Source organism: Halichoerus grypus, chromosome X (genome assembly GCF_964656455.1).
Source record: "Halichoerus grypus chromosome X, mHalGry1.hap1.1, whole genome shotgun sequence".
NCBI lineage: Eukaryota > Metazoa > Chordata > Mammalia > Carnivora > Phocidae > Halichoerus > Halichoerus grypus.
This window is the reverse complement of record NC_135727.1, coordinates 131,294,825-131,305,560: the sequence shown is the minus strand read 5'-3', so window position 1 is coordinate 131,305,560 and position 10,736 is coordinate 131,294,825. Positions and strand designations below refer to the sequence as shown.

The following is a 10,736-nucleotide window of genomic DNA, read 5'->3' as shown; positions in this document are numbered from 1 at the left end:
CCCGAGATGGGGAGAGCAGCACCTGGGGCGCTCGGGGGGCCTGGCTGTCCGCCAACACCGCCCCCTGCAGCGTGGCCTTGCACTGCCCACAGCGTGGACTCCTCACGCGGAGCCACGTCAGCCCGCCCGCTGTAAACCTGTGGACGCCGCTGGCCTCACAGGAGCCTGGGTCTCCCAGGGGCAGGGCTCCCCGGACACACCGCGCTCGGCAGTTTACTGAGGGAGGGCCGCTTACCCTTTGGAGCATTTCGTGTAGGGTGGTAGGCAAGCACCCTAACGTCGCAGAACCAGCCGTGCCAGAGAGCACCCCAGCGTCATTGCAAAAATATTATTGAGGCCACCAGCACCCGTGGGTATTTGGGGACCTGCTAGCCAAGGTAAGAAGGGCCTGGCTGCATAAACGTACGGACTGTTCAACTAGCCGAAGATGAGCAGGGGGTGCAAGCAGGTCTCCAAATCCAGCGGTTAACATGGCTCCAGGCGGGAGGCGGCGTCCGCGGTCCGTCATTCCACCCAGAACACCAGGGCTCAAGAAGCTGAGGTTCCCAACGAGGCTGGTCTGGGGAGTTGGGCAGGGTAAACATGGGTCCAAGGGTGCACGGTCCTGTCCCAACCCCTTTTAACCTGCCTCGTGACCCCAGGCAAAGCTCAAACTTCATCTCTAACTGGACCCCAACCTCCCCACCCCAATTGCGGCAGAAACAAGCACGTGCACTCACCACAATCTTGAAGAGGAAACTGGCCTTCCACGTCCAGGATGCCGCAGCCCTGGAGAGGTTCCAGAAACCCCAGTTGGCCTTTCTAGCCCGGGTCACCCCGAAGCAATGCCAGGATCCAACCTTCGGCCTGGAGGAGACTTTCCTCCTGCAGTGCATGTTGGTGTTCGTGCAGAAATGGCTCCGTAAGAGGATGTGGACCTGTCCCAGGGTCTGGGGCCTGCCTGTATGGATTCTTGCCGGAGTACCCAGGGCTGACATGGGTCACAGGACGTGGCCGCTTGTGGCCTCTCCTGGGCTGGTTTTTCTCAACAGGAAAACTAACTTGAATGGGGGACTTAGGGGGCCCCAGAAGCTCACGAAGGTTAAGGAAGGTCTGTCTCCTGAAAGATCCCTGGAGCAGGGAGGCTCAGATGCCCCCAGGCTCCCTCACATTGGTCTACCACCCAAGGGGGGTCTCTCTGAGCTGTGCATGAGCAGCCTGTGATGTGCGTTTTAGCTTCCATCCCCTCCCCACTGGGGCGCTATGAATGCCATCCCGCCAGGCTGCTGGAGGACCCAACATAAGGCAGAACGTGGCCCTCCTCGTGTCTCCCACCCCAGCCCCACAAGACCGCTTAGTTGAAAACAAACCACCAGAGTCTCTGTGTCCCGTTTTTTTATGGTTTTGCAGCAGAATGCCCAACATGACACATAATCGTAAATATTCGGTTGTGCAAAAGAGAAGAGTGCTTAAGTACAAATGGAGACATGATTTTTTTTTTTTAAATAAATACTTAAACACGACTCGGGTCCCACAAGCACCTGGACTCGAAGGTCTGTGCGGCGGAGCTGCCTGCCTGTGGACCCACGAAGACCTCGTGATTCCCCTCCCCCCCCGTAATCAATACACGGAATCTGGTGCCAATGGTCGATCACAATGAGCCCCCTTTGGAACCTTCCCCAGCCCTCTACACGTGATCTGGCCGGGACAAGGACACTGGAATTTCTCGAAGATCAATGGTCCGTAACAGTTACAAGTATCCTACAGGATTGCCTGGGTCCCCACGTCTGGAGGAGGAACATCTAGATGACCTTCTTCAGCTCATCGTACAGGACCAGCACAAACGCGCCCCCCATACCCCTCAGGACGTTGGACCACGCGCCCTTGAAAAAGGCCTTGCCCCCTTCATCTTTGAAGATCTTCCGCCAGCAGTCGATCGTCCCCTTGTACATGATGTCCGCTGCAAGAGGGAGACAGGAGAGCTGACTGGGACGTTGTTCTGGGAAGGGGCACGAAGGGAACCGCGGAAGACACGTTACAGACACCAAATCGGATGCTACTCTCGGGATGAACTGGATTTCTGATCACAGGGACAAACGAGGGTCTGCGCACCAACGGCCCAGGTTTATGGCCCTTGCCCAGCCACGGTTGTGGGTGGGGAGGTGGACAGGGACGATCGATCCAGAAACTCGAGCCCCCAGCCACCGCGGAGCCCCATCTCCACCCCGGGGTCAATACAAGGGCTCTGGCCATTCTGAGAGACAAGAACAAAGGAAGGGCAGGTACCCGGCAGGGCTGTGTAGGTCTGGAGCTGCCTGGAGAATTACTGCCGTTGACCAGGGCCCCCCACCCTGTGAAGGCAGCCCACAAAACCTTGCCCCAAAGCTCCCTGGGAAGCGCCTGTCTGCTAGCTCACGCCTCCTGAGGGCTGAGGCCAATGGGCCGTTCGTTCAAGGAGCTCTCGCATTTTCTCATCTCCCAAGAACGAGCCACCGTCACCAGGACTGAGACAAGATACCTCGTTTGCGCCCCGACTGCATCATCATGCGCCGCCGCACAGTGTCGAAGGGGTAGGAGACCACGCCGGCCACGGCCGTCACGGTCTGGGCGATCATCCAGCTCACCACGATGTGGGTGTTCTTGGGGTCCGGGAGCATGCCTGCGGGGTCAGCGGTCAGAGTTAGGTCCTGGCGCTGCACACGGCGGTCCGAGATCAGTGCTGCCCCCCGGCTGCCCGGGGAGCTCCTGGCACCAGCTCACACTGGTAGCAGGACGGGCTCTGCTCCAGGGCCTGCTGGGGGCGGTGGGAAGGTGCAGGAACCGCTCCAGGTCCCAGGACAGTCCCAGGGCCCCCGACGCAGCGCCTGGGAGCAGCTTCTCTGTGTAGCAGGGCTCAGAGCAGCCCGCGAAGCGGACACACCGCACACGTCCCGAGCACCTGCTCTGTTGCAGACGCTCCAGCCCTCGACGCTAGCAGGCCCAGGCTTGCTTTCAGGGAGTTAACGGCGCACCCGAGACTCACGTTACAGCCCCAGCACGAGGACACACCCACCTTTGGCTGTGTCGTACACGCCAAAGTACGCCGCCCGGTAGATGATGATGCCCTGCACGGACACGCTGAAACCCTGGTACAAGCCCCGGACGCCGTCGGACTTGGTGATCTTCACCAGACAGTCTCCCAGGCCCTTGAACTCCCGCTCGGTGCCGGACTTGCCCACGTCGGCGGCCAGACGCGTTCTGGCGAAATCCAGGGGGTACACGAAGCAGAGCGAGGTGGCTCCCGCGGCCCCGCCCGACGCCAGGTTGCCGGCGAAGTACCTCCAGAACTGCGTGTGCTTGTCGACGCCCCCCAGGAAGATCTGCTTATACTTATCCTTGAAGGCGAAGTTGAGCGCTTGCGTGGGGAAGTAGCGGATGACGTTGGCCAGGTTGCCCCTCCAGAAGGACAGCGCGCCCTGCTCTTTGGGGATGCGCACGATGCAGTCCACGATGCCCTTGTACTGCTTGTCGGCGGCGATCTGCTTGCTGGCGTGCTGCACCTGCGGGACGGACGGACCGACAGGCTCGCCACAGGGCGTCCACCCGGGCCCGCGGCCGCCCTACAGAACTAATTCGCGCATCTGGGCGCGCCGCCTGGTCGGGCGAGCTCAGAGCCCGGGAAACCCGTTTACCGAGCTCGTAAACGGCGCCGCCGCAACAATGTTGCCACCGGACATTGCAACAATGTTGCCAGCGGACACCGCAACAATGTCGCCACCGGCGCGCTCCCTCGGGTTTGCAGCCGCGCACACCGGTTTAGAGCGGGACAAGACCCAGCGAGCGACAAAAGCGGCAGCAGCGGGGCTCCCGCGGTCCGTTCGCCCCAGGCGGTGGGGCTGGGGGTGGGGGGGGGGGGCTCCCGTCCCCGGCGCACGCGCGAAGGACCCTCCCGGCGCGGCCCGCGCGTGCGCGCCCGAGGCCCCGCCCCCGCGGATGCGGCAGCGCCCACGTGACGCGCGGCCGGCCCCGGAACCCGGCGGCGCGCGGACAAAGCGGCGCGGCCTCCCACTTCCGGCGCCCGCGCGCCTGGCCGGTCCCGGTGCACGCGGCCGGCCCGCCCTGCCCTCGCCGCCCCTCCTGCAGCCCCAGCAGCGCGGCCCCGGGCCCCCCGAGCGCGCGCGCGGCCCGCCCCCCACCTGCAGCAGCAGCTTGACCCGCTCGATCGGGGCCACGGCCGTCTTGGAGATGGCGGCCGCGATGCCTCCAGCCAGGAAGTCCTTGGCGAAGGAGATGGCCTGCTCCGTCATGATGGCGGCGCAGCGGGCGGACAGCGGAGTGCAGGCGCGGAGAGCCGGAGGGTGGGCGCCGCTGGCTCAGCGCTGCCGCCGCCGGGACCGAAAAGACGGGGCGGCCAGCGCGCAGCCGCTAAGGGCCCGACGCCCCGCCCCGCGCCCCCGCCCGCCGCGCCCATTGGCTGCGCCGCGCCCCCGCGGGCTGCCGGGAGCCGCGCCGCGCCCCGCCCCGCGCCCTCCAGCGCCGCGCCCATTGGCCGCGTCCCTGCCGCGGCTCCGCCCCTTCCCGGGCGCCGCGCCCCGGGGCATGGCGGGAGCGGGGCCCCGCCCATGCGCCGTACGGGCCGGGGGGGCTCGGCCGCCACCGTGACCTTGTCAAGGTCACCGTGGGGCCCGGGCGCGCGCAGCGGACGGGAAAAGGCCGGGTGTCGCTGGGTCCCCGCGCCCGGGTTCCCTCCAAACCGCTGGAAGAGGCTCGCCCCGCTGACCTCCGAGGTCCGGCTGTCACCCCCGGGCTCGCCCCGAACACCCCCGACCCCGAGCCCCTGGCCCATCTCGCTGACCGACGCCCGACCATGACCCCCGAGCTCGCCCCGAACACGCCCCACCCCTGATTTCCGGCCGTCACCCCTTGGTTTTCCCTGCTGACCCCCGAGGTCAGGTCGCGACCCCCGGACTCGCCCTGAACACGCCCCACCCCCGATTCCCGGCCATCACCCCTTGGTTTTCCCTGCTGACCCCCGGGCTCGCCCCGAACACCGCCGACCCCGAGCCCCTCCCTGGCCCATCTCGCTGACCGACGCCCGACCGCGACCCCCCAGCTCGCCCCGAACACCACCCTCGATTCCCGACCGCAACCCCTTGGCGCTCCCTGCTGACCCCCGAGGTCAGGTCGCGACGCCCTGGCACGCCCCGAACACCCCCGACCCCCAGCCCCTGGCCCATCTCTCTGACCGACGCCCGACCATGACCCCCGAGCTCGCCCCGATCACCCCCGCGCCCGTCATCCCCAGCCGCTACCCTTTGGCTCTCCCTGCTTACCTTCGAGGTCAGGTCGCGACGCCCTGGCTCGCCCCAAAGACGCCTGAGGTCAGGTCGCCACCCACCCCCGCGTTCACCCCAAAGACCCGCGGGCTCCGCCGTTGTCTCCCGGACCGTCCTTCACCTAGACCTCCAGAACAGCGGGAGGGCCCCCCCCACTGACACATCTGGACACATGCCCCTGCCCCAGAGACCCCAGACCATCCCGGGTCTGGCCGCGCCGGGCCCCCCTGGGGGACCCCACCCGCACGTGGGGGCCTCACAGCCCGCATCGGTTGGTGATCCATGCCGGCGCTCAGCGCACCGGGTCGGTGTTCAGCCAGCTGCACACGTGGGCATGCTTACACGTGTGCACTTGTACACACAGGTGCATACCCACTCCTTACACGCATGCACTTACGTGCATACCCAATCCTTACTCACGTGCACTCGTACACACACGTGCACACCCACTCCTTACACGCGTGCACTCGTACACACCCACTCCTTACGTGCACTCGTACACACACGTGCACACCCACTCCTTACACACGTGCACTCGTACACACACGTGCACACCCACTCCTTACACGCGTGCACTTGTACACACGTGCATACCCACTCCTCACACACGTGCACTTGTACACACGTGCACACCCACTCCTTACACGCGTGCACTCGTACACACACGTGCACACCCACTCCTGTGTGTACCCACTCCTTACACGCGTGCACTTGTACACACACGTGCATACCCACTCCTTACGTGCACTCGTACACACCCACTCCTTACACGCGTGCACTTGTACACACGTGCACACCCACTCCTCACACGCGTGCACTCGTACACACACGTGCACACCCACTCCACGCATGCACTTGTACACACACGTACATACCCACTCCTTACACGCGTGCACTCGTACACACATGTGCACACCCATTCCTTACACGCGTGCACTTGTACACACACGTACATACCCACTCCTTACACGCGTGCACTTGTACACACACGTACATACCCACTCCTTACACACGTGCACTTGTACACAGGTGCATACCCACTCCTTACACGCGTGCACTTGTACACACACGTACATACCCACTCCCATGCACCCACAGGAGCACATCCCCGAATGGAAGCTCACCAAGCCCAGAGGTCTCGAGTCCCGAACCTTTTATTGAATTGTAACCAAATGGCAGGAGTAGTAAGTGTATCATAGCTGAATTTTACAGTGGTGTAAACACCGAGCTCCGAACAAGATCCTTAGGAGCAATCCTCAGGCAAGGATTCTTGGTCTTTTCCCTCCCTGTTTTTCTCTTCCTCCCTGTCTCTTCTTTTCTTCCTTCCTCTTTTTTCCTCTGTGCTTGCCCCACTTCTGTTTGGTTTCCTGTGTCCCCAGTAGCAGGTAGAAAACCCTTGTACTGGATGGATGGATGCCAGCAAAATATCCAGGAGAGCTCCGGGGCACCCTGAGCCTGTGATTTTGCCAGTCCCCGGTGTCCTGGCAAATGCCTCTCTCCGTCCTGTCCTGACCTCCGGGAGAGGCAGGTAAGGCTCATAGGCGCCTGAGGCTGGCCAGGGTGCAGGTGCTGATCCACTGTAGGAGGGGAGGTGGGGCGGCACTCCGAAGTTACTTAAATGGTGAGAGGGTCTGGGCTTTCGAGGATGGCTGTGGGGAGGGCATTGGAGGTTCCGGTGCATTCTTGAGGCTTCACTGGGACAGGAAGTGGAGAAGGTCCCTGGAGGGTCCAGCCCCACCCTGGCCAGAGCAGCTATGGGGCTCTGCAGAAGAGGACGGAGGGTTGGCCTGGGTGCCGAGTTCGCTCAGAGGCTCCTGTCTGGGCACTCCCAGGGAGAACAGGATCAGCCTGTCTGGGCCAGAAGGGGCCCTGGCAATGATTACCACCCCCCAGGGGAACCGCAGGGGCCAACCAGTTGCTCATTCAGGATGCAGCTGGTTGGGGTCTGCTCAGACTGCGGAACTCCAGGCCCGGGACTTGGAATGAGGTGCTTCCGTAGAGTGACCCTCTTACGTAGGTGGGGGCGGATAGCCTCTGAGTGGTCTGCTCCCCTTCCTGTGCTCTGGATTCCCAGTGGCCACCCCAGTGGTCAGCATGGTGCCCCAGGGGCCCTGGAGAACACTTCTGGAAGGAAGGAGGGAGGGAGGAGGGAGGGAGGGAGGGAAGAAACAGAGGGAGGGAGGGAGGGAGGCCTCTTTCCTTTATTGCTAATTGGCGTTCAGAACACGTTTTCCTACGGGGGTTAGACTCAGGCACTCACCTGTTTGTCCTTGGTGTGTGTGTGTGTGGGGGGGGTCACATGGCCCCCATACTCCATGGGGGCTGACCCAAGGGGGCAGCGGGGTCTGAACACCAGAAACCAAGAGCCTCATGTACCTGGGAAAGTACCGTCCAGGTAGATTGCCCCCGCCCCCTGTCCAGACAGGAAAGGGGGAGAGGATGCCTAAAGTGGGATGGTGGGGGGAAAAAGGGTGGGTGGGGTCTTCCAAAGGGTCAAGTTTCCAGCCCCCACGGGGAGACTGAAAAGGGCCCCACATTCCTAAGACTTAAGACGGCGACCTGGGTGATGCTGGAGGTCAGCCACCGCCCGGCCAGCTGGTGCTTAAATCCGCCTCCCCAAAGTATCTGAGAAATGGGGGTGTGAATTAAAAAGGAGACTGTCCTAAAAATCAGTTTTAAAAGATTGTGCATTTCAGCGAATGGCTTAGAACGGGGCAGTGAAGTGACGGGGGTGGAGCATGGAGTGGGGGGCGGTTGATCCAGGCCGTGGGTGAGTCCTTCCCGGGGGCGGGGGGTGCATTCACAAAGGCCCTGCTTTTAAGTAACCGGGTCTGGTGCTTGGCGAGGAGGCTGCCCAGGGACGGTGCCAGATACTCCCACACGGGACTCTGCGTTGGGATGTCTTCTCTGGTGTTATCTATATGGCCTCCTGTCCTGCTCCCACCCTCGAAGGTCTGCAGGGCAGATTGTATCTAGTGATGCATTCAGACAGTGCGGATACCTGCTGAATGAAAGCATGTGTGCATCAGTGAATGAGTATCACCGGGGTGGGTGGGTGAAGTCAGGCACAGAATTAGAAATTCCAACCTCGAAAGCCAGGTCGGGCACAGAATTCCAACCTCGAAAGCCCTATTGATTCCTAAAGAGTAAAAACCCTTTAAGGACATATGCACGTGTGCGCACGCACACCCTCTACGTTCTTTCTCAGACTCCCCTAAAGATAGCTTGTGCACGGCATTCCTAATAAATGGAAAGTCAGGTCCTATAGTATAGAAGTCCCATTTTCTCTTCTCATTTTTCTGATGTTTTGCTACGAAAAGTTCCAGCAGACACAAACAGGGCAGTGAGGGGTATAACGAACCCACGGACCGTTCGTTGCATCGTTCTCAAATGTTATCCGGCCGCTGCTCTCGACCCCGGGGTCTCCCTCGGGTGGGTCCTGGGTTTCAGGGCACAGTTGTGGGTGTGCAAACTCAGGGTCGGCCACCCCTGGGGTCCCGGGGTGAGGGCCCTGCGTGCGGCCACCACAGGGCGGCCGGGACGCATGGTGGGTTGGGTGTTCCAAGCCACGCGGGCAGGAACCGGAGGTGGTGAGAAGCGTGGTTGCTTCTAACAAACCCGGTGTCCTTGGGACAGCTCATGGGCCACCCCAGCGGGCCGGAGAACAGGTGTGTGATGTGACTGGGGAGGGTACAGCTCTCCACCTGCCCAGCCGGGCCGATACACAAAAGGTGTTCTGCAGAGACTGCCCTGTTCTCCCAGGTTGCGAAGGAGGCTGACCGGGGTGGCCCAAGGTGACCGGGTCAGTGTCTCCCAGCTCCACCCACCTGGAGCTAGCAAGCACGGCGGATGTGAGCACCGTCCAGCCGGTGTGGGGGCTGGGTGGGGTGGAGGAGGGGCCCCAGGGTGGGAGGAGCCATGTTTCCCCGGCGCCACCCCAGGGCCAGGCGACGGGATGGAGGAGCCTTGAGCTGTTAACCTTTGTTCCTAACACCCACTGTGGTCACCCCACTGGACAGCACAGCCCCTTAGATCAGCGTTTAATTTCCTTCCTCCATCGCAGCCTCCTATGGAGACACAGCTTGTGATTAAAAAAAAAAAAAAAATTTGGACTCCAACCAAATGTATGCATTTATGTGTGTGTGGAATATATATACATATATAATTATAATACACAATATGTAGGATACGTGTTATAAGTATATATACCTATATAACTGTATATAAGACACAATTTATTGTTATATAAAATATGTTCATATACAGAGAGAATTTGCATATACTTGTCTATTTTATGAGCTACATACAGTGGCTTATTTTTACTATTATTATTTTTTATTATTAATTTTTTAAGAAGATTTTATTCATTTATTTGACAAAAAGAGAGAGAGAGAGAGAGACAGAGAGCGCACGTGCAGGATTTGGGGAGGGGTGGGGAGAAGCAGACTCCCCGCTGAGCAGGGAGCCCGATGCAGAACTGGATCCCAGGACCCCGGGATCATGACCTGAGCCAAAGGCAGACGCTTAACCGACTGAGCCACCCAGGCGCCCCTACTATTATTATTTTTTAAAGATTTATTTGTGAGTGTGAGAGAGAGAGCGAGTAGGTGCGTGGGGGGAGGGGCAGAGGGAAAGCGAGAGAATCTCAAGCAGACTCCCCGCTGAGCGCAGATCCAGACAGGAGGCTCCATCCCACGACTCTGAGTTATGACCTGAGCCGAAACCAAGCATCGAGCCCTCAAGCGACTGAGCCACGAGGCGCCCCTGAAGGTCGCTATTAGCTGGCAAGCATGAGCGCAGTAACACAGGGTGGCCTATCTCAAGGTGTCCCTGTCTGACCGACCGGGCCGTTTTTCTAACAATTAGGTAAAGTCAACAACAGAGAGAATGGAAACGCACCTGCTCTCTTAACACTAGATAAATTACTGAAATACACAACAGACTTGAGCCTGAAATCGGTCGCTTGGGGACGTGGGTTGGACGCAGTCCTCTTGACCCGATAAACCACAGCCCGCGTGAGCTAACCCGCTTCTCAGAGACATGAGTTCTTCAAGGTCGCAGGGGGCGGACGTGGCCCTGCCTCCCAGCACCCGGGCAGAGGGGATAGGAGACGGGGCGCCCCGGGAACCCAGCACACTGCAGGTGTCCCCGGGAGCCCCTGGGACTCACATGGACAAACACGTTTAGAACAGGCGTGAAGGCGGAGGGGCTCAACCATGTCAGCAGGTGGGGGCCAGGGCAGCGCCGAACGCTGACACCTGCTGGAGAGCGCCAGGCAGGCCCCAGGCTCCCGCCCACCGCGCCCCTGGGCGCCACGCCGCCTTTCCACAGGCGCAGGGGCTCCAGCCACGGGCGGGACCTCGGGCGAGCCCCTGGCCGGCGCTGCCCCCCTCCGGGCACGGCCTGCCCCATCTCGGGACCCACAAACGAGCTTGGAGCAAG

At 61.1% G+C, this 10,736-nt stretch overlaps 1 protein-coding gene across 1 annotated transcript; it reads right to left on the bottom strand.

Moving 5' to 3' along the window:
* Positions 1-1,357: 1,357 nt before the first annotated feature.
* On the bottom strand, positions 1,358-4,374 carry SLC25A6 (solute carrier family 25 member 6). The gene is made up of 4 exons (XM_036119275.2): positions 4,155-4,374; positions 3,032-3,518; positions 2,498-2,638; positions 1,358-1,939 (listed from the first exon to the last, which is right to left on the bottom strand). Exons 1-4 carry the CDS (start codon positions 4,263-4,265, stop codon positions 1,782-1,784), a joined length of 897 nt encoding a protein of 298 aa, XP_035975168.1. The 5' UTR covers positions 4,266-4,374; the 3' UTR covers positions 1,358-1,781.
* Between the last annotated feature and the right edge of the window lie 6,362 nt (positions 4,375-10,736).

What these genes read in the sequence shown, in the direction of transcription:
- SLC25A6 (XM_036119275.2), bottom strand. Translation starts at nt 4,265, where the DNA reads ATGACGGAGCAGGCCATCTCCTTCGCCAAGGACTTCCTGGCTGGAGGC. An exon ending in GGGTCAAGCTGCTGCTGCAG is followed by an intron (nt 3,519 to 4,154) that starts GTGGGGGGCGGG and finishes TCCGTCCCGCAG; the next exon opens with GTGCAGCACGCCAGCAAGCA. An exon ending in GCAGTCGGGGCGCAAACGAG is followed by an intron (nt 1,940 to 2,497) that starts GTATCTTGTCTC and finishes TCCCTCTTGCAG; the next exon opens with CGGACATCATGTACAAGGGG.